The sequence below is a fragment of the Oryza glaberrima genome, chromosome 12, assembly GCF_000147395.1.
Source record: "Oryza glaberrima chromosome 12, OglaRS2, whole genome shotgun sequence".
NCBI classification, from domain to species: domain Eukaryota; kingdom Viridiplantae; phylum Streptophyta; class Magnoliopsida; order Poales; family Poaceae; genus Oryza; species Oryza glaberrima.
The window spans coordinates 3,937,728-3,961,481 of NC_068337.1; the positions used below are offsets into that span (position 1 = coordinate 3,937,728).

At 43.2% G+C, this 23,754-nt stretch overlaps 1 protein-coding gene and 1 pseudogene across 1 annotated transcript; one reads left to right on the forward strand and one right to left on the reverse strand.

The window, feature by feature from the left end:
• The first annotated feature begins 2,770 nt into the window (after window positions 1-2,770).
• On the forward strand, window positions 2,771-8,133 carry LOC127757375 (bidirectional sugar transporter SWEET7b-like; annotated as a pseudogene).
• Window positions 8,134-11,371: 3,238 nt separating this feature from the next.
• LOC127757572 (uncharacterized) lies at window positions 11,372-22,909 on the reverse strand. Its single transcript, XM_052283114.1, has 16 exons — window positions 22,457-22,909; window positions 21,496-21,660; window positions 21,208-21,330; window positions 20,757-20,978; window positions 19,803-19,936; window positions 19,618-19,710; window positions 18,515-18,578; window positions 18,290-18,338; window positions 18,098-18,180; window positions 17,616-17,770; window positions 13,144-14,882; window positions 12,885-13,042; window positions 12,638-12,689; window positions 12,445-12,527; window positions 12,246-12,339; window positions 11,372-12,151 (listed from the first exon to the last, which is right to left on the reverse strand). The coding sequence occupies exons 1-16, from the start codon at window positions 22,841-22,843 to the stop codon at window positions 11,616-11,618; spliced, it is 4,137 nt and encodes a 1,378-aa protein (XP_052139074.1). The 5' UTR covers window positions 22,844-22,909; the 3' UTR covers window positions 11,372-11,615.
• Window positions 22,910-23,754: the final 845 nt, after the last annotated feature.

Sequence of the window (23,754 nt, forward strand, 5' to 3'; positions counted from 1 at the left end):
ATTACGTTACACATCTTATTTGCACATCTGGTTTGAATTTTTTTCTTCACATTCCCAAATCTCAACCGAAATATAATATTTTCTACATAGTAAAGTTTAATTCACTTTCAGTTATCTTAACGAAATTATAAACATGCTTAAAAATACACATAGTATATTGACACAATAGTAGTACCTAAAATTTAATGTGTATTACAAAAAATTGTTTGTAATAATTAAGTTGTCGCATCACTTAACTTGTTGTATCAAAAGCGCACACCCATTACAAGTTGTTGCACTTGTACGCTCACTTATAAAGTTCCTACACTAAATTGCACACACCTTGTTGCGCTAGAGCACACATTTCTTAAATTCCTGTACCAAATTGCAGTAACATATCAAGTTGATGCATTGTGAATGCAATTTACTCTTTTCAGATGTAATGTTCATGCTATTGAATTACAAACTGATTTTATCGTTACTACAGTAGCTCCCCACTATAATATAAATAGGGAAAGGATCCTATGACTTAACTGACTTAACTGTTGTGCAGTTAAGCCATGACACACGAGGCATAGCAAAAATGACATCCACATATCAGTGACTCAAACTGTATCTATAGTTAAGTTGTAGTATCTGCTTCGCCCCATAACATAGATCCCCTTATAAGTTCCAGAGTACACATTTCAATCTTGCCCTCATTATTTTTTTCCTTCTCCCCTGCCACACATTTGATGGCCAATGGTAAGTATTTTATTCATCTCTACTACTTAAAAAATAAAAAATAAAAGATGTTTTTATCGTCCGTGGAAAAAAAATCCGATTTTGTCGATGCAGTAAAAAAAAAGCGAAAAAAAAATTTGAATCTGTCCAATTCTCTATCTCCATCACAAACTCCCGTCCGTTTATAGGGAAAAAAATCAAAAGAAATCCGTCATGTCCGATCTAGCGACGGCGTTCGTCAACGCCGTCCGCGTATATACAGCTTACAAGGCACAAAACCAAGCATCAATCTAAATCCAGTCAGACGATCATTAATTATAAGTATTAGAAGTTCCGCACTACACTGACCAAAAATCCCAAGCATCCAATCTTACGAAAGCACTAGCCTAATGTTACAAGTAAAATACATTCATTAGAAATCAAAGTTTCTGCAAATTTCTTAGGAAAAGAGAGCGCCGATGAACGCTCAATTAAAAAAGGAAAAAATATCTTACTTTCAATTTGAACTTGAATTTATACATTGGACAAATTTTCAAACTAAAATGACAGGATGCCCGCGCGAATGTGCGGGCTACCTTCTAGTTCAAATAATAGCAATAATAAACACTACAAGAAGAGAGAATCCATTCTATACCACCGAGTTTGTTCGAGTTCAACGATATACCATCGACATTGTTTATTTCTATAATATACCAACGACTTTATCAATTGTTCTATGATACACCATTTGGTTGGGCCTTATTTTCAAAACTACCCAAAATACCCTAGAGACAGAAAATTAACAATTGATTTATTCCATTAGAAGTTTCTTAAAAATATGAAAAATTTTATGTGGCCTATGTACACAACATAGATACAAGTTTCAAGTTTTTTCTGGATACTTAATTTTTAGAAAAAAAACTTTTATGTCGTATATGAGAGAAAATATGCTTATAAAAGAGATAATACCACAAAAATATCTTATGTAGTTTATGAAAGATGATTTATATTATAAACAACAATAAAAAATATTTTATATGGCATATAACAAATAAGTTATATTTTTTATAAAAATAGAAATGTAAACAACTTGAAACTTCTATACGAATTTCCATGTTGTTTAAGGAGGCCACATAAAAGTTTTCATATTTTTCTGAAACTTCTAATGGGATAAATTAATTGTTAACCTTGTATATCTATAAGGGCATTTTGGGTATTTTTAAAAAGAAGGCTCAACCTAATGGTATATCGTAGAACAATTGATAAAGTCATCGGTATATTGTAGAAAGATATAATATCGATGCCAAATCGTTGAACTCGAATAAACTCGATGGTATAGAATGGGTTCTCTCCTACAAGAATGGTGACAGCCAAACAAAAAAAAAGCCTCGTGCAGGGCTGGACTGGGGTCGATCTGGGGAGTATTCTCCCTCAACGTGCCCGCAAAATACCATTTTCGTTAAATCACAGGGCCTTATCGTTTGCCCTATCGCTTATAAGCCAAAGCCAAAATTTGAATTTTAAAACTTAATTTTGAATTTGATTTTGATTCTTTTTCAACATAATTTTTTTCAACTTTGGCTTTTCAATCACTAAGAACATATATATAAAAGTTTTACTTACATATTATTTTTAATCGCTAATAAACCGTTATGGCTTATAATAAAACTAGATCAACCGATGGGGACCACAACCGAAACAAATGGCGTACAAACAACTGAACAAGAGCAAAACATGAACTCCCTCCATCCCACGCATAGTCAGCCCAGCGGGCCCTGATCTGTCCGTTTGGCCATGGGCCGTACGCTGCTCAGAGTCGGAAATGGTGGCCGACGACACGGAACGAGCTTTCCTAATTTTGTTCCCCGTTACCGGGACTCCGACACCGACCCTATCCAGATTCCAGAGCGTACCTCGGACGTACGCGACGTGTATAAATCCAGCCCTACGCCGCTTCAACGAGCTACCAAACCAACACCAACCGCTACATGTACGATCAAGCGAGCAATTTCATCAGCCTGAAATATTTTCAGCGCGCGAACCAAGCAAACAGGAAGGCGATCGACGTCCGCCGCCACCAGCTGGCGAGATGGTGTCCCCGGACTTGATCCGCAACGTGGTGGGCATCGTCGGCAACGTCATCTCCTTTGGGCTCTTCCTCTCACTGGTGCCCACCTTCTGGTGAATCATCAAGAATAAGAATGTGCAGAACTTCAAGGCGGACCCGTACCTGGCCACGCTACTCAACTGCATGCTCTGGGTCTTCTACGGCCTCCCTATCGTCCATCCCAACAGCATCCTCGTCGTCACCATCAACGGCATTGGCCTCGTCATCGAGGCCGTCTACCTTACCATCTTCTTCCTCTTCTCCGACAAGAAGAACAAAAAGAAAATGGGAGTGGTGCTCGCTACGGAGGCTCTCTTCATGGCGGCGGTAGCGCTCGGTGTGCTTTTGGGTGCGCACACCCATCAGAGGCGCTCTTTGATCGTCGGTATCCTCTGCGTCATCTTTGGCACCATCATGTACTCCTCACCACTCACCATCATGAGTCAGGTTGTGAAGACGAAGAGCGTAGAGTACATGCCGTTGCTGCTATCAGTGGTGAGCTTCCTCAATGGCCTGTGCTGGACGTCATACGCGCTCATCCGTTTCGACATCTTCATCACCATCCCCAATGGTCTTGGCGTGCTCTTTGCTATCATGCAACTCATCCTCTATGCCATCTACTACCGAACCACACCTAAGAAGCAGGATAAGAACCTTGAGCTGCCAACCGTCGCCCCCATCGCCAAGGATACCAGCATCGTCGCCCCTGTCAGCAATGACGACGACGTCAATAGCAGCACTGCAAGCCATGTCACCATCAATATCACGATTGAACCATAAGCTAGCTTAGTGATCGAACATAACTGAGTGTCTAACGCTCTAAGCTAGTTATGTGTTATCAACTTCTACATTCAAGTCATAGTACTTTTTTAGTAACCAATGTAATTTGTGTTTTTTTATCTCTTTGTGAAGTTGTGATTATATATATTATATTATTTTGATTTGTCAAATGGATTCCATAATTTCAGAATGAAATTTTCAAAAAAAAGGTTGTCTATCATCTTCTTCAGGGTTGTTAATAGCCATGCAAAAGGACCAATAGCAAAACATGTCCCGGTGTACAGCACCATACGACCAATATTTGATCAGCACCAGCAACCAAGTCCGTACCGTATAGTTTAGAGCATTGTGCAAAATCTCAGTAAAGAAACACAGAGAAAGGCAGTTCTTAAAGAAAATTCTAAGTCTGTGGGACCTAAGATTGCATGATTATATCAATAGTCACCTCTGCCATTACCTTATTAATAGTAACTAGAAATGTAACCTTCAGGAATGTGTGTGGTATGCATTGTGGGTTGTATTTGACAAACATATAAAGATGTAATATCAACCTAATAACACCTGCCATGCTTCAAAAGTACGATTTCTCCACAAACTTTCTTCGTCATCGTTGCTTATAGATAATTATTTTCAAACTATTTTTAGTTTTATACTTTGCTAGCAATAGTGCCCGTGCGTTGCAACGGGAAAAACACCGTTTTGATAGTGTGACACCTTGAAAACCTCAAATCGGTAAAAATAAAGTCTAATTTGATATATTAACAAATAGGTAGAACTAATTTTTACCGATTTGATATATTAATTTGATGAATTAACAAATCCCATCTTTGATATATTAACAAATTTGATATATTAACAAATCCCATCTTCGGCGATCCGAGTCAATTCGACGGCTCGCAAGCCGAACAGCTGAGCACGGCCCACATGTGAGGACGGTTCGATGCACTTCCGTGGCCCATTGGGCGTAGCGTAATCAGCGGCGGCGGCGGCGGCGGCCCGACGTTGGGCGAATCTGAGCCATCCGATCTAATGGACAGCTCCGATCATCCCCGCGCTAGATGAAGCGCCGACCAGGAGAGAGGGGCAAAACCCTAGCTCCCAAATCCCTCTCTCCCGATCCAATTTCTCTCTGGGGACCAGCGAGCAGAACGACGGCGAAGGCGGCGATGGCGGTCCGGCGAGCTGGTGCGTGCGTGCGGTGACGACCGTCGAGCGGCTCCTGCTTCGCCAGCTAGGGGCGCATCCGAGGGCGGCACAAATCCGTGCCACGGCGTCGGCAATCCTGCTAGGCGGGCACGCAAACAGCGACGAGCGCCGAGCGGCCTGGACCTCATCAGCGGGAGGGGCGACGCCAAGCCGACGCTTCCCGTCTTCGGCAAGGGACGGTGGAGGGGTGCTCCAGGACAGCGCGCGCACGGGGAACCCAACGCGACTGCGAGGAGGTGAAGGTTGTTGATGTGAAAAACACACACTGGCCTAGGAGATCTGCTTACCTGCGTGCCAGTCAGTTTGATCCTGCAACTGACAAGATATATAAACAGTATATCAAATAGCCGATCGGCTGACAAGCCGATGGAGTAACCCCAACCGATGCTGATACCAGCCGATGTCGATAGGGTTTTGAGCAATCAGCTATATGTCCAATGTAGATAATGATATAAAGACAATCGGATGATGATAATAAAGTATAACAATAATATAATCCAATAGAAACCAATCAGCTAATAATGATATGATAGATAAACATCGATCCGAAGGTTAAAGCATACATCGGCTGGAGGTCCAATGTCATTAAATCCACAAGATTAGATTAAACAGTGAAACCTTTGTTGTCATCGGCTAGATCCAACTTATATGTATATGCAATCCTTATAAGCCGATGCAACGTCCAGATAACTTATCAGCTAGCACCCCGATAAAACATTAGCATGAACCTATCGGCTTAACAAGACTTATATTATCAACAACAATCTAGTAGGTCGAACCTAACCGATGCAGTACGAGATTGTATATGATAATCTAATACTTGATGAGCCGATAGATCTGCCTAATGTGATGGATATAACAAATCTATTTATAACAGTATTGTGATTATAGAGATATATCGGCTAAGACAGAAGATCAGACCTAACCGAGACAGTTCCAACTAAACCGATGCGTCTCTAAACACAATGCAATTAGAGATAGAATTGAGATATCAGGTAGGCAAATATATCAACCAAACCAGAGCGATCCAAGAGATTGAAGCGATGTAGCCTTGAACAACACCAATGTAGCCGATAGATTCATCAGGACCGGTGGAACGTAGGGCTTACCCCTTCGCCGGAGATCGAAAGCCGATGCAGCCCCGTGTCAGGTGCCAAGTTCCGACGGATGATAAGTAAAAACCTCGGTAAAGAGGGTGGCGATACGCCGAGAGTAGTTGTATTGATCGAGAGATGATAGATTGCAATGACCCCGGGTGTACATATTTATACCTGTAGGGGGATACTAGTCCTTGTCGGACAAGAAAGAAACTAAAGAAAAAAGAAAAAGATAAAGTTCTTATAGGGCACTAAACACACTTTCCTAAAGATAAAAGGAAACTAACAAACTATTCCTAATTAATAGATAACTTGCCATGCCGCATTTTTTTTGAAATCGGTCTCTTATGGATAAGCTTCCTTTAGTAGATCAATTTCCTTAACCGAATATAGCAAGAATCCGACAACTGATAACTTGATAACTCTCATCGGCTAATCTCAGGACTTCGAAGCCAATGATTACTCCGGGCTTACCAAATTTTAATTTTAACAAAGGTGCGGCGGTGCCGCTTCTCGGAAAGCTCTGGCGAGCTTAGGGGCTTCAAGTCCGGCAAGTAACCCAAACGCTTAGCTTAATTGATTTGGATTTTGACTCTTAGGGTTCTTACCCGAAATTAGGGTCCTTCGAATTTGGGGAATTTTGTTGGGAAATTTCAACATATTTTATTCCCTCTTTTCGAGTTAGGGGAGTTTCAATATTGTTTATCCTCTTTTAATTTTGGGAACTTCAATCTAGTTTATTCCTTTGCTCAATTTCATTTTTTTTTTGCTTTGGCCGGCGTTTCATCGCGCGGGCAGGAACGGAGGGCGCCGCTTGGTCCCCTTGGAAAGATTGAGATTAAGATAAGATAAGATTTTCACGGACGACAGAAGTAAATTGAATCGGACTTTTTTGTTGTTTTAAAGTTTTTTTCATCATTTTTTCGTTATTACGGCCGACGGAAACGTTTTCAATTTTTTAAGTAGTAGAGAAGAGAAAGAGATAGAGAAGACAGAGATATATATTACCGTGACACATATAATAGGATTCGATTTTTTTTACCGCGTCACATATAATTCTTTTTTTTTTTGAATTGGACAGAATTCGCTACAGCAGCCGGAGCCGCCGCTCTGCGACACCGACGATGACCCCGACGCCACGTGGAACATCACGCTGCGGGCGTGCATGCACCGCCTGCCCACCAATAGCTGTGCGATAAGAACGTGGCAATAATGCGACTTCATTCCTACCAATTTAAGGTCTTGCAGTGAAACGAACCTCCTAATTTTTATGAGTAACTGGATGAAACCTTTATAGCACTCAGACATGTCAGCAAATGAATCTTCTCTTCTTTCGAGAGAGTGTAGCAGGCTGGAGGAAGGTATACCCTGCCGGACTCCGTGCTTATGGGATGTAGCACTGGGGCCACGTCGTCAACAGCTCGTACCTTGCCGGCGTCGGCATCGACTGGAGCAACGTCAGGAACGTCATGGACAAGCGAGCTGTCTACGGCGGGTATGACACCACTACACGATTGGAAACTATCTTGATCCCTCTAGTTTATTTTAAAAAACCACTCAAACGATTATAAAAAAAATCTTAAATTTTTTTTACAACACCCATACAGCATATATAGATATATCACTTCACAAAATTTTAAATCCAAACTCAGCTCACTCATCGAGATATTACACCCGAATTTTTTATCTTTAGGTTGCATTTAACTTGATTTTTATGTACTGATAGATGTTGTTATATTCTATATTATTATCAAAAAAAATTTAGAATATTTTACAACTATTTGCATTGAATTTATAAGAAAAAAGGTAAATAAGGGGACATTCCCTCGACAGTTTAAAATCCACTCTCATCCAAACATCTTGTCTCGCATCGCATCAATGGCATTGTCATCTTCTTCCTTGATCAGGTTCGCGGCAGCGTTGAAGGACATGAATGTGTGGGTGATGAACGTGGTGCCGGTGGACTCGCCGGACAAGCTGCCGATCATCTACGAGCGAGGGCTGTTCGGCATGTACCACGACTGGTGCGAGTCCTTCAGCACCTACCCTAGATCATACGACCTCCTCCATGCAGACCATCTCTTCTCCAAGCTCAAGAAAAGGTCACTACATACCACATTCTTTCGCCATTTCCTCCATTCAGAGCTGAGCTGAGCTGAGCTCGCCATCCATCCATGGCGTTTCTTCTCTGTCACCTTGTGCCGCAGGTGCAAGCTGTTGCCGGTGAAGGTGGAGGTGGACCGGAGATGTTCTTCTAGCTAGGAGAAACAAGTGTTTTACTTCTTGCTTCTGGATGTCACTGAAGTAGTACTTAGAATCCAAAATAAGCTAAATACAATCAGTGTTGTCGACGTTTTAGATCACAATTACAGTATTTGCATGGTATGGGAATTATTGGTACCATGGTATATACGAGATTGAGGTAAAAGTGATAGAGACAAAGGATTTTTATATAAGTCCGGGCCCCTTCACCGGAAGGTAATAACCCTACTCCTATTGACCGAAGCCGGTATTGCTCTTATTCATCATAATCAAACAAGTACAATATTTGGGATAACTTATCTAGTCGTCGTTGACTTGGCGGCATGGAACACCAACTCGTAGTCGGCGATGGGGTAGTCTTTCTCCTCAAATACATACTCGACGAGATCGGAGATGCGCTAGATCCCTTTTGTTGGCCACTGATCGCACCAGATTGGGTTTGTCTAGGCTGATCTTTGATGTCGATATTTGGCGGTGTGTATTGGTGTCTATTCTAACTGAGCTTCTTGATTTGTCTGGACTTGTCTTCCCCTCCCTAGGGGGTCTTGTATTTATACCCATATTGTTGATGAAAAACACGAGGCCTGGGAGATCTGCTTAACTCCAGTGCAGGTCCAAAATTTGCCTTCGGGTATGCTAGCGTGCCAGTTGATTTGGTCCTGCAATCAACAAGAAACGAAGACAAAGAAACTGCGGTTAAACCTATAAACGATAGCCAATCGGCTAGGTGCCGATGACATATCATTTATCTTTGAGCCGATGTCATATATGTATCGATCGGCAGTCATGAATAGATAAGAAGGAACTAAATCTGCTCGATTAGCTGTAGATATTAACAATATATACTCCTTATATCGATATATACTTAAATCAAGTGATTAGGATAGATCGGTCGCCATGCCGAGACAATATAAATCACTTAGATCGAAATATATACTATAATGAGACTATATATGTTCATAGCATAGCCGATCAGATAGATCTAGCATATATCGGCTAATACTCCGATACCACTCTATATTAAGATATTAAAGCAAGTAGAATATATCAAACAAAAGCCTAATATACTTAAATGCAACAAGATCTTAACATAAAGAGCAGATTTAACATATCAATGAAGCATATAGAACAAATATAGTTAAATCAGGTAAGATCGGCTGAAACCCCGATACTACCCTAATCGGCGACCAAGAAGCAGGCTATAGATTGAGATTCTAATCACGACTCATAAGATCAAACTCAACTGATGCAGCTATAAGTATGAAAAGAAAGACAATATCTAGACAATCAAGCCGTTGGAAGTTTCATAAAGTGGTGGATACCTTATATAATCTAAGTCAACATCGATATCTAATCTAATCGGCTGCCCTCTACCGACAGATGTTAGCCGATTGTAGATTAGGTAGCGATATTGCTAGAGATTATGTAAGATATATGATAACTCGACGAATTACATGAACAAGATTAGAGTATCATAAAGATGGAAGCACTAATCCCGAGAACACAAGCCGCCATAACAAGTTTTACCTCTTGTTGAAGATCGAAACCGATGCAGCTCAACCCGAAAGCAAGAACTCGTCGAAACAAAACTAAAGCAAAAAGGGTGGCGATGCGTCGAGATTGTATCGAACGTGTGTTAAATTGATTACATAGGGCTCAGGGTCCATTTATACCCGAGAATTACACGACATGTCCATAACGGACACGACTCTTATCTCTAACAAACTCTAAGATACCATAAGTCTTTGCGGCAGACTTTTGCTTAAACATATCTCTAAGGAAATTACATAAAATATCCTAACTAATAGATACAATTGTCTTCTCAGGACTCTATCCATGCGTGGCAGTTATCTTGAAGTATATCAACTCGACCCGATGTCGTACACCAAGTCGTATTGTCGGAATCGGTTGTATCACCTAACCCAGTCTGACTCGGACTTAGCCGATCCCAATCGTAGCCGATCCGGACTATAACCGATTCTTACTCTGTTTCCCGATCGATTTCAATCTCGAATTCTACTTTGATTCCATCTCCATCTCTGATACTTAGATTACCAAATTTGGTCGTTAACACATATATGTCCCCCTATTCAAGTAGAACTAAGGAGACCAATATGGATACAATCCAAGTAGTCCTTATAGTTTCCATGTAGAACTCTTTTTTGCCCTGCCTTATCCAGATCTCCTTCTATATACGAGGTATGATTCCGTATAAGACTTGGTATATGGTGGGCCCCGCCGAGCTTAGTCAATTACTATTGGGTATGTGGTATCCATAGCCCTGACAATGTATATTACAAAAAATTCTTCGGAATAATTAAGTTATCGCATGACTTCTTAACTTGTTGTATAGAAAACACACACACATTGCAAGTTGTTGCACTTGTACGCTAACTTATAAAGTTCCTACACTAAATTGCACACACCTTGTTGCGCTAGAGCGCACATTTTTTAAATTCTTGTACCAAATTGCACCAACATACCAAGTTGATGCATTGTGAATGACTCTTTCAGATGCAATGTTCATGCTATTGAATCACAACCTGATTTTATCGTTACTATAGTAGCTCCCCGCTATAATGTAGATAGGGAAGGGATCCTATAACTGTTGTGCAGTTAAACCATGACATGTGGGCTATAGAAAAATGGGATCGACATGTCAGTGACTCAACTGTACGCATGTGCAGTTAAGTTGGAGGATTTGCTTCCCCCATAATATAGATCCCCTTATAAGTCCCAGGGGTACACATTTCAATCTTGCCCTCATTATTTTTTTTCCTTCTCCCCCGCCACACATTTGGTGGCCAATGGTAAGTATTTTATTAATATAATATAAAAGCGAATGAAAGCCTAAAATAAACACGTCTTGGTCAAAACAATCTAACGTAGTATAATTCTTGTTGAATTTGGAAGATAGGATTTGAATTCGGATAGCGTTGTTGTTTAGTGGGGAAACTGGAAAGCCACTGCTCTCCTCCTCTCTTTTCTCTCAACTCCCCTTTAACCATGAGGAAAGTTTATGTTTATCGGCATTGACAAGGTCAAGAGGAAACCGATGGCGGCCATTAGGATTTTAGGAAGATGTTGAAGAATGGAATGGCCAATGTCAGCCAGCCATCAGAGATTTTAAACGATTTAAGATATTTCTAAAAATATATAAGTATATTGCTAATCTAGTTGTTTTTACACAGCAGTATCATGTGCTATATAATTATGGTGTGTGTAGTGCAAATTTGGTACAAAGACAAATGTAATGAATTTCATTTTGTAGAGTTGGATGTACATCCCACTAATTCACTAACTTGTTACATAGCGAATTTAATCCATAATTCTACTACCTACATATGGTAGTCAACTGAACATATTGCACATGTACTAGATCTAAGCACACACACACTTCTCAGTTCTGAAAATGGATAAAAAATACGAAAAAAATAAAATCATCAAAAATGTTCATACGCATGGCAGCATTTGTTCAGTAGTCAGTAGAACAGGTTACCCTGGCCTCTTATCCTGAACGGCATTCCAAAGTTTTGATAAACCCTAATCTCGCCCTGTAAGCTCGCCGTCACCACCACCAATCCCCACGCATTGCCGTCGGCGCCGCCCTTGCCGCCTCCTGGCGCCGGCGAGCCTAGCTGGCCGGAGTGCGTCAGCGGCGTCCCGGCGCTGCCCAGCTCGCCGCTCTTCGCCGGCATGCTGCACACGTCGTCGGTGCACGACACGCCGCCCTGCCGCCGCGACGGCGAGCTGCCGGAGGTCGACCCGTCGCCGCCGGAGGAGGGGGCGAGCGGCCACGGCACGGCGGCGGAGACGTCCTTGCAGTAGAAGTTCTCGAAGGAGCGGATGGTGCACCACGTCTTGGGCTTCATGCCGATTCCGCCGATGGCCGCCGCCGCCGCCGGCGCGCCGCGCGCCGCGCGCCACAGGTAGACGTGCGAGTCCTCGCTCGGGCACACCACGTACCGCCCGTCCGACGTGTACGCCGCCGAGATCTGGCTGCTCGTGTTCTTGAAACCTGACATCCACCACGGACACCACCACCATTAATTGATCTCTCTGATTTTCAATTAGAGCTGAGATTTTCTCATCCATGGCCGCCGCCAACGCACCTCTGAATTTTTGGACCATGGTGACGCCGTCGAAGACGCGGATCTGCGAGTCGGCGGAGGTGACCAGCACCTCGGAGGGGTTCCCCGGAGCAAACTGAGGTGTCCATGGCCATGGCCAAGATGAACAATTAGGCCATGTTCTTGCCAAGCTCTTAAATTTCAGCAGCTAGTCAAAGTGTGATGCATTGTGTTCATGTACCTGGAAGCCGGTGATCTTCTTCGCCTGCGACTTGCGCTTCTTCGTCTCGATGTCGATCTGCGCCTCCTGATCCAGCTTGCAATCTGCAACAAAACCCAAAAAAATCCGCACTCAAATTGATCACTTCAGTGCAACTGGATGTCAGTCTGATCATCTGATGAGTCAATGAAGAACAGAGAATGTACTGTACTACCTGTTGTCTTGTAGAACCGGCAGCTACCCTTGTGCGAGCCGATGATGGCGCCCTTGATTCGAATTGTTCACACATCAGAATTCAGAGAAAAAAAGAGAAGTAAAATGGATACGGAATTGTTGAGCTATGGAAGATGAAATGACAGTGAATATTGAGTTGTATGCACCAACAAGTTCAACTTAAAAAGCTTAAGCTGATGAGAAAAAACGGACAATTCACTTTATATTAGACTAGCGAGAGTAGATACCTGGCCATCGGGGGTGTAGGAGGCGGCGGTGACCATCTCGTTGAGGTCGGTCCAGTCGACGACCTGCCGATCAGGGATACTCCATAGCCGCACCTTGGCGTCCAGCGATCCACTGATGAAGAACCTGTCGTCCGCCGGGTTGAACTGGATGCAAGTCACTGCAAGATCGATCAAATCAATTCAATTCAATTCTTGAGATGGATTATTGTCAAGAGATATCGATTTCGAAACAAAGAAACGAATCAATGGCGACGCTGACCGTAGTCGTTGTGGGCGAACACCTTGAGGCAGGCCTTGGTGGTGGTGTCCCAAAGCCTCACCGTCTTGTCCATGGAGGAGGAGAGAAGCTGGTCGGTCTTGGACCAGGTGAGGTCGAGCACGTCGTCCTGGTGGCCCTCGAGGACGCATGCCGGCTGGTCGGCGAGCGCGAACACCTTGTCGGGGACGACGAGGTGCTCCGGCAGCGTGTCCCTGCCGCTCTTCCCCTTCACCGACTTCTTGGACAGCTGGGACAGCGCTGGCGTCGACGACGACGACGTCCCGTCCGCCGGCGCGGCGCCGGGGGGATGCGGCGGGAGGGGGCCCGAGTGGCCGTCGTTCGGCAGGCACGCCGGGGAGTTCGCCTCCACCACCTGCCAGATGCGCACCACGTGGTCCTCGCCGGCGCTGGCCAGCCACCGGCCGTCGGTGCTGAACTTGATGCTCCAGATCGACCCCTCGTGCGCCATGATCTCCTGGCACATGTACAGCCCGGTGAGCTCCTTGCACGACTTGCCGGATTGGTGCACCTTGAGCCGCTCCGTCGACGACGCCGAGGATGACGACGACGAGGTGGCGTTGGCGCCGGCGGAGGAGGTGGTCGTGGATGTGGTCGACTTGCTGTTGCCGCCGCTGTCGATGAAGCCGATGGCGACGGACTTGATGTTCTTGAGCCAGCCTCCCTTCTTCTTGCCGCCCGCCGGCTTCTCGGCCTTGGGCGGCGCGCCGCCGGAGGGCGACGCGAGCTGGCCGCTGTGATGCTGGCTCTGGCCGCGCCGCATCAGGTGCTTCACGATGGGGGTGTTGCCGATGAACTTCTCGATCTCCTCTAGCCCCAGCTGCACGCCGGTCTGGGTGTTCGACGCGGGGGCGGCATCCTTGGGCGCCGCGACGACGGCGACCTCCTTGCTGCTCTCCTGGTTCTTGGTCGCGTCGTCGCGGTCCTTGCCGCCGCCGTCGTCGGTGCGGCCTTTATCCACCGGCGCTGCCGCCGCCGCTGCCGCCGCCGGCGGCGGCGTCGTCGGGGGCACGGCGGCGGTGGGGAGATCACGTTTAGCCATGGCGTTTCGAAACTTCTCGACGAGGGAGACATCGTCGCAGCCGGCGTGCCGGGCCGGCAAGGATCGAACACGACGCACCGACGGCGACGACGGCGGTGGTGGCTTTCCAGAGGAGCCGCCGTCCCGCGCGGCGAGGCAGCCGTCGGACCGGCGCCGCGTGATGGGCTTCGCCGGCCGCTGCATCAGCATGTCGCGCGCCGACGGCCGCGGGGCCGGAGCCGCCGCCGCCGCCGCCGCGGTGGTCGGCGCGGCGGCGGCGGCGGCGGCGGAGGCGGCGGCCGGCGAAGGCAGCGGGGGCATCTTGGACACGCTCCGCGGGATGTCCACCATGCGCTTCCTGGTGCTATGTCGCCGGAGCGCGAGGTCCCGGCTGCTGGCGAGGCCGAGCCCCTGGTGAAGACGGCGGCGCCGCTCCTGTATCGACATGTCCTCGTCCATGTCATACTTGGAGAACTCGTCGTCGTCGTCGTCCTCCTCCTCCTCCTCCAGCACGGCGGCCTGATGGTGGCGGAAGCTGTACATCTTGTGGTCGCCCATGGTGGAGGCGAAGGAGACGCGGACCTCCTCGTCGTCGTCGTCGTCATCGTCGTCGGAGGGGAAGTCGGCGTCGATGTGCAGGCCGGACGGCACGCGGTCGAGGCTGCGTAGGAAGGTCTCCTTCCCGCCGCCGCCGCGGCGGTGGTCCTTGTCACCGCCGGTCATGTCGTCGACGACGCCGCGTTCTTGGCGGTGTCCAATGCGGGGAGCAAGCCACCATGGTTTGCGCGGGAGAGAGAGGGGTGGTGTTGGGTAATACCTATGTTTAGGGTGATGGGTTGAGAGGTTGCGAGCAAGGGGAAGAAGAGTTGCTGCTTTTTGGTGATGGATTTGGGTTGAAACAGTCGCTACCATGCATGTGATGTGACCATAAGCAGCTTTTCATTTGCATTTGCTTCAGCTTGAGTGAACCCATCTCACAGCAAAGTAAGGGTAATAATTGAACAGTAAACATCACGTAAAAGTTCTTTGTTAGTCGGTTTGCAAGGAAGGGAAACGACATTGGAAGGGTTAATATATGTATATTTACACATGAAAAGATCCAACAAAGAAGTCATAATCACACTAGACTATTATTATTACACACTAAGGGATTATTATTATTACAGCATAGAAATAATCTAACTCGACTAGAGTAGCTAGTTGCTCTGCTTCTCCTAGAGTAGCTTACTGTCTAACCTGGAGAGAATTCAGCTTCTTGTTTATCTCTGCGAATTTCTCCTTTAAGCGTTTGATCTGAAACCAGCAAATTTGCAAATAAGAATACTGAGGTAGTAATGCTTGATGTGCAAAAAAAAAAAAAAATACGCAAAAGACTAGTACCCGCTTCAATTCGATCTCCAGATCTCTCTTCCTCTGCCCAAGTGAATGGCGCAGCTGAGTAACATCAAATATGCTGTCAAGATCATCTTCGAAGGCTGATTCAAGGTCTTCTCTTAGAAGCGCCGGTAATTTGTCAACAATCGGCATGAGGAGAAAGCAATTGAACTGCAATTTTGATGAGCAAAACAAGTAAGATATAAACAATAAACTTCATATACTCGTTAAGGAGTGCAGGATTTACTGCAGGGAGACCTTAAGCTCTGTGGTGACAAGAAAATGCTCTTTGATCCCATGGAAAATCTGGTGAACCAGTGCATACACAAGTCTTTCAGATGAGGGTGCCAGCCTTCTGTTCCATAGTGTGCTGTCCAAGAGATCAACAAGCCTAGTCTCTGATGCAACAGTGGGTGAATTTGCTTCTGAAGAATTACTTGATTTGAAGTCTCCCTTTGGCCTATCCTGCTTATTGTCATTCAAGCCAAAGGATTGCTCATGCAGCCCAGTCGAGTGGGCAGTAAGTGTGTTCACGGATAATTGCTCTTGTGCAACAAAGGAATCAAAGAAGTGTCTCAATCCGGCACGGTTCTATACAATGTAGCAAATCATTAGGAATGCGACGAATCCCTCGAAAGATACTAGTTCTGATTAATATTAATAACTGTACCTTATTGTGAAGGGACCAAGTGACATAACGAGTGGTGCTCACCAAATCCTCCATACATCTGCATTACACATTTCAACATGCAGATAAATCATGCCATCAGGTACAAACAATATGCATGAATGCATCATGCCATGAACCATCAGGTACAAACAATATGCATGAATGCATCATGCCATGAAGATTCAGGAGAAATCTGGACAATAACAGAAAGTTTTACTTTGACACAACACTAAATTCTGTGTCATATTTACATGAGACAAACCACTAAAATCACATTTTTCAAATATGAATATGCTCTGGAACGCACAAAATTTAATGCCATGAGATCAAAAAGGAGGGAATAGACATGACAAAGATACGGATAACTCATTCAGTTCACTTCATTTGCACTTTATTATTCAATGATATTATAATTCAGCTGATACATTTCTAAGAAGAACCACTATTAAAAAAAAACTAACTAGTTTGCCAACACCATAAAATACTGTATGCCTGATAGCACAATAATCAACTAGGGAAATGCATTTCATTTGATATCAAAGAGTTTGTTGAACTGAGTTTGCAAGACCACTTGAACAAGAGTTGTACACTAGAAGGGAAACAATTATAAAGGTATTGAAATTAAGGATGCTCTTACAGTATTACCTTTCACGACATGATTGCTCAGTAGATTCAGCAAACCTATCAAATGCAGCTTTGACACGCTTCACAAGTACATCATGGCTGCTACAGTTCTCACCATCTTTCTGTTGGAATTCTATCACGGTATTACAAAAGAAAAGAGCAGAATACTAGTTGAACTGAATAACTTCAGGATTAATTAGTACCTCCAACAGAAAAGCAGATATCGGAATCAGTCTCTTCATTATGTATAATAACCTAAAACCCAGCTGCACATAATTAAGGATAGATTTTAATCGCAGAAAGGGATTAAGCAGAGGAAATATCACCCCTCATACAGACCACAACAAATTAATTCAATTACTAAATTTGTTTATACATCATGTTACATTTTTTATTGATTTCACACATTTTCTGTGGAACCCTGGCACACTCTAGTTCTGAACTTGATCCAAAAAATGATGGGACGTGCATGAAAAAAATCGGTTGATGATTTTATTGACATAATCACACAAAAGCAAGTACTATTCCAGTAGCTCAAGTGTGGAATAACAATCATGAAAGCTGAACAGGACCATCTAAATGTGATTATTAATGTGCCCACCCATGAGGTAAGCTAACCAACCTGGTGAAGATAAGGCTCAAATGTGTCACGTGCTTTTGCCACAGCTAACACACAAGCAGTCCTAACAAAAAAAGTTGAAAATGAGTAAATGTGCTATATAAATATAGTCAAAGTATGCCTGATATATGGAATGAGACTACCTGGAGTAGTTTGTCCCATCATGAATATCTTCCACACCACAAGCATTGACAATTTCCTCCCTAGTAATTGGAGGGCATCTAATACTTCCAACAACCAGACGAAATTCAGCCATTGCCCGATGGTATTGTGCGCCACCGTAGAGACGCATTCCAGCATTCTAAGAAAAGAAAAGGTATAATGAGTGCATATTCAAAAGACAGTGTGTCAAACACTCAGTGGATAATTTTGTTTTAACAGGCTGAAAAGACGATAGATATGGTAGACTTTTTGTCTTTATCTGAAAGAAAAATGACTCTACTGCTACATAAATCAATCTGTCACTGCTAACAAACTTTAGGCTCGTCAAGAACCACCAATTTAGATACAATCTATTAAAATGTTTATCTACAGTGAAGAATCATTACATCCTGTTTAAAGGCTCAAAATAAAAACCTACAGAAAATAGTAGGGCATCTTCAATACAGAGGAAAAAAACAGAACTTACAGGCATCAATTTGTTTGGGATCAGGAAATTCTCACTTCCAGTAAAAGTTCCTCCATTTATCCTCTCGTTAATTAAAGTTTCTCCTACACTCCAATAACAGTTTCAATAAATTATTGACAAAATCAGAAAGTCAGCCAACTAAGAAGAACCTCAAGTTTTCTGGTACCGAGCCGCACAAGATAAAACACCCACCAAATCTATCAGGCGGTGCCACCACCATGCCTTTCAATAGCAAAGATAACTGAAACAAGAAACAGTAAATCAGTATTCAGGTTTATTTCAACCAGCTGCTGAGCAATAGATCCAGTGGGCATTGGCTGCATATGTGTGACAACGCATGAACTTTTCTTCATTGCAAAAGTTTCAGTATCCAACTATCTGCATCAACAATAATATATGTTTCAGAGTAGTAAGCACCTTCGACAAGAATGAATCATGGAACAGGCGAGCTTTCTCCTTCATTTTTGCTTCATCCAAATCACTGTCCAGATACATATACCATCAGCAGGGTATATCAGGCATGTTTAACAACAGGGATAAATATATGGTGGAACCGTGTAAAGGCACACAAGGGGAAAAAGGAAAAATAAATAACATGTTTGAGTTTTATTCTGGGAGGGTCATTGGTTTGCTTCTTCCAGCCTTGCCATTCAATATTAGGAGGCTTAAATTTCACTCAGTGAACAGTAAAGATTTATTGCTGATGCCTGGGATGGATCTTTTTTTTTTAATCAAATGTGCAAGAGAGCTGCGCATCATTATATTAAGAAGGAAAAGAATCTAAGAAGACTCAAACAAACCCATCAGGGCAAGGCTTAGTACAAAGTTAAATTTCAATTTGGCATTGTATGGCTAACAAATTTCCAATCTTCAGTTGATGTTCTTGTTGTAATATCCCGTGTAATATTCATCATTTGTTCTTTGGTTCTGGCATTGCTCAAATAATTTAGCATGAGATTTCAGATAAATCGGATCTATTCCGGAGATAAATTGGTTGAGATTTTGAGGCTGTCACTCAACTTTGTAAGTGATTCCAGAAATAAGTAGTGAATAAATTTACTGCTGCTACACTTGGTCAATCTGGAAAGCAAGGAATAATTTTCACTTGTAATTGGCTCATGATTGAATGTTTTGGCGAAGCATAGCATAGAAGCCAAGGAATTGGAGGTTGCACTGTTGCAGCTCCCGGCCTCAAGGTTGCATCTGATAGCACTGCATTGGGACTGAAGAAAGATAACATAAACCATGGTAGCGTGATGGTTCTTGAATCTTTATGAGGGTGCTACTAGCCTACTAGAATGTCAACTAATATAGTCCACCAGGACAGTTATTTGCAATTAGGTGCTAGTAGTTGGCAGCGATTTTCCCAGTAAGAATAAAACATTTGAGCCTTGTTTTCATTATAAGCTTTCAACTTCACCAAAGAAAAATTTATTATATGGAAACAAATACAAGTAATTTAAGGAGGAAATTAATCCATCCTTTTAAGTGTGCTATGAATGATAGGCATCATGAATCACCTGATTTCTTGATTGACTTCACGCAGCTTCCTTGTTGCACCACGATGTTCCTTCTCAAGAAGTGGAATAATTAATGGAACACTCTCAATGTACCTTGGCCATATTAGTATGCATTACTTCAAAGCAATGATACGAAGAATAATTAAAAAACATACACATGCCAGCTCTATAATGAGCAAGGATACCTCTTCCTCAGCAATTCTTCCAAAAATAGTCTCAAGTTACTCACTCCTATTCTGTTTTTCTCCTCCTTTGTAAGTCCCCTTCCCAACTTGTCCTCAAGAGATGCGACATCTTCCAACTCTCTCAATGAGATGGCCTGCAGAATGAAAGTAACCATTAGAGGCAATTCAAGGATGAAGGTAAGACAGAAGTTACCAGATTAGTAGAGTTCATATCAGCGAAAAAGCATACTGAAACTGACTAAACAGGTGACAACAGAGAAGAATGCTGGCAGCATTTATGTTCAACAAAGAAGTTATTCGTCACATTTCAAATGTCCTTCCCGAACAGTAATATTTAAGGGTGATCAGTCTATTTACATTACTGAAACTAAGAAATAAGCAGTAGTGAAGTAGGATTATGTGTTTGTAACACTTTCTTCCTGTGATGTCTTGATCATATAAAAGTGCGCAGAAATATGGGAGCATATTTAAGGGTAGCCATTTATAGAGTTTGGGAAGTATCGGGTATTTCCATGTATTACAAGATCCACAAGCTATCATGAAACATATAGTGTAACTCCAGAATAGTTAACTAAGGAGTAAAACCCAACTGCCTACAAAAATATTTAAACCTACATGGGTTTTTCACATATATAACTATATTCTAAAAGTTACCTGCAAATTTTAAATTCTGGAACCTACAATACTTAAAATGTAGATTTGCATCCATATAAAACAAATTAATAATTGTTTCTAATTTATCATTTAATAATCAGGTAATCTTCCTTGATAATGTAAAAATTTCACAGCAAATAGGACCAGATGACCAATTGGCTTGCCCACATATTGCTTACAAAACTCACAGTGACTTAACAAAGTAACACCCATCAAACTTGCCAGCAAAAGAAAATTATTCGAACACTTTGGCAGAACATAAATCTCTATGTTAAGTGATACTGGCACGTGATGTCTCACCTTCTTGAACTCTTCATTTGATCTGAATACAGCTTCATGGCAGGAGCCAACTCTCCCCGAAGGCACTGATGTGAAAAAGGGATAATCCCCCAGTAAGGAACCATCTAGAGCACAGGTCGGGGGGTGAAGAAAGACTTCAACATCAGAGGCTCGTGCAAACTGTAAAATTTTAGTGTCCAGTTTTGTGGAGACTAGAACAGTCCTTGCAAGATCAGGATCAACCTGCAGTATGAAAAAGGGAAACACAAAACATAGCTTACTGGCACTGCTTACAGGTTAACAAAATAATTGTGTGTTGAACGTTTGAACTTTGAACTTGATATAGTAAGCACGCCTTTTGTTTAAACATAGTAACCCAGTAAATAAGGTACAACTAATGTGGAATCACAAGAGACCATGAGAATGTCATTGAGCACCTTTTGATAAGAAAAGCTAGTTTTAAAGTGCAAACCTGCATCACCACTCTCCTTGTAGTTGCATTGCTCCAGTCACTACAATCTTCAAGGCAAAGTATTATGGTTTCCTTATGCTTTATTTTCGCACGAACAAGGGTCTCTACAGCACAAGCTTGGCTCTGCAGGTCGCAAGATTACCAATGGATAACCTTATTAAATATTAATATAATAAAAAGGAGTTCATAGTAGGGTCATAGAAAGTGAAGTTTCAGTGGAAACAAAAGACCTTAAAGGCTGAAAAGAATCAGCCTTAACTGACAGCAAGCAAGAATAGGGGGAAATACCTGCAAAACTCGGTTTTTACGGCCAGGAGCTGGTAGGATGAGGCCTGGAGTGTCAATAATGGTGAGATTAGGGCAATGCTTGTATTCTATCCTTATTATAATTTCTTTTTCTGAAAATTGGGAAGGATCATTCTCCAGCCTCATGTTTTCGGCTTCTATGTATGCCTGAAAGTAAATATTCCTATAAAATGTCAATCACCTAATGCAAGAACAGTCCAATAACTTGAATCTTCTCTGAGTTCTAAGCTGTAAGTTGATAATAATGAAATCAACAAGTGAACATTTGTTTCTTACAAATGAAACAGCTAAAATAAAATATTGATGTTTCAGGTTGACAATAATAAATAATTAACAACTGGGAAAATTCTCGTATCAGTTTGGCGTCAAAACTATTTATATTGAGTATTGACATAACTACCCTTTATAGTGAATATAGCATCTATTCATCATTTAATCGGCAAAGGTTAGACTCCTGGAATCTAGCGGTTATCAGCATAGTTGGTGTACTAGCCCATAGAGGCTAGAATCCTCTTTTCTTAAGAAAATATCAGTAACACGGCTCCCTCCCTTCGATCTCATTCATTAAGTTACCTAATACCGATATCATACTAGCCGAAACCACAACATTGAATTCATAGTAGACAGATAGAGTTAGTTAAGCTAGCCTAGTACAGCATAACATAGCTACAGAAAGGATAATCACACAAACAAATGAAGTGCGTTACATTACATTCATACACCTCATGCCCTCATTTCCCCCCTTCCTGGTTCTTCTTAAACGAGTTTTATATTTCACCAATTTCGCAAATAAATCATTTCCTAGCACCACAAAACCTCCTGCTAGCATATGACACCAGCAATTACATGAATAATGCTGTCATAATAGAGATGCCATCAGATTGGAACGGATAGGCGCAACACACGACACTGGCATTTCCACGAACACGTGTGCGCACGGTACCTGGATGTCGGCGAGCGGCATTGCGCGGCCGGCGACACCGGCCTCTTCGTACTCGTCGTCCCCCGCGCCCGAGCCGGCGAGGAGGCGGCAGCGCGGGGCGTGGCAGCGCGGGTTGAAGCGGAGGTGGAGCGCGACGGGGCGGCGCGTCTTGGTGCCTCCGCCGACGTGGTTGAACTGGAACCCCATCAGCGCCTCGACCAGCGCGCTCTTGCCGTCCGTCTGGTGGCCGACGACCACCACCGCTGGCGCGGGCGCCGCCGCGCCGCCCAGCTCCGCCGCCAGGCCCTGCAGCTCGTTGTAGGCCTCGTACAGCAGCCCCCGCGCCTCCTCCCAATCATCCTCCACCGCCGCTGCAGCCGGCGAGAGGGATTCCGGCGGCGTCGCCATTGCGATTGGGTCACGCGTGGTTTAGGAGGGGTTTCGAAGTGCGCCGTGCGTTATCCCTTTTCTTTCTCTCTCTCTCCTTTTCTTTTCTTTTTACGGTCTGTTTGGTTGGTTTTCTTTTTACGGTCTTTTTGGCTGGAGGGAGTTTTCAGAAGGGATTAATAGTTTAGAGGGATAAGGCTATTAACTGTTTTGTTTGGTTGGGAGATATGGGAATTTTGGTGGGATGGGATGGGGAATTGAGGAATAAACTCCCTCCTTTTCAATACCTTGGTAGGGGCAGATAATTGGGAGGGAATTCCTCCTTTACTTCGTCTAAACAAATCTCAGCCATCCGTTTTCATTAATGATCTAATCTTTAACTAAACTCCCTATCAATTTCCACCACCTCTACCAAACAAGAGACTAGGATGAAAAATCAAATTCCCATCTTAATCTCACCATCAATTCCGTGTAAACTCCCAATCCCCTTCCCTTAAGTTGCCAAACAAGACGTCAGTAAATTTAGGGCATATGATTAATGTCATTTTCAATCATACCATTTTCTAATAAAGTTATAAAAATACATATATTTAGTTTATCGTCAAATTTAGTAAATACATAAAAATCATGTCAAAATTTTAACAATATTACCATCTTGCTAATCTGAGCATGCCATTGGAGTAGATTAGTACTACTACTGCATAACATTTTTCGTGGCAGTGGAAATGATAATTTTCTAACCATCCGTTCAAATAAGCTTTAATTCAATTCAGGTCATATATCAAATATGTTTAAAAATATAATAATATTTTCAGTGTAACTGATAAGATATACCTCATTTATTTGTATTTGTAACAGCTGAAAACCATGTAACTAGTTTTTTACGGAATGGTACTTTTACCGATAAGATGGAAATTCATTCCCCGTTAAGA

Coding starts and splice junctions, on each gene's coding strand:
- LOC127757572 (XM_052283114.1), bottom strand. CDS start 22,843: ATGGCGACGCCGCCGGAATCCCTCTCGCCGGCTGCAGCGGCGGTGGAG. Junction 19,711..19,802: donor GAAGAATTGCTGAGGAAGAG/GTATCCTTGCTC, acceptor AATATGGCCAAG/GTACATTGAGAGTGTTCCAT. Junction 18,579..19,617: donor GAAGTCAATCAAGAAATCAG/GTGATTCATGAT, acceptor GTATCTGGACAG/TGATTTGGATGAAGCAAAAA.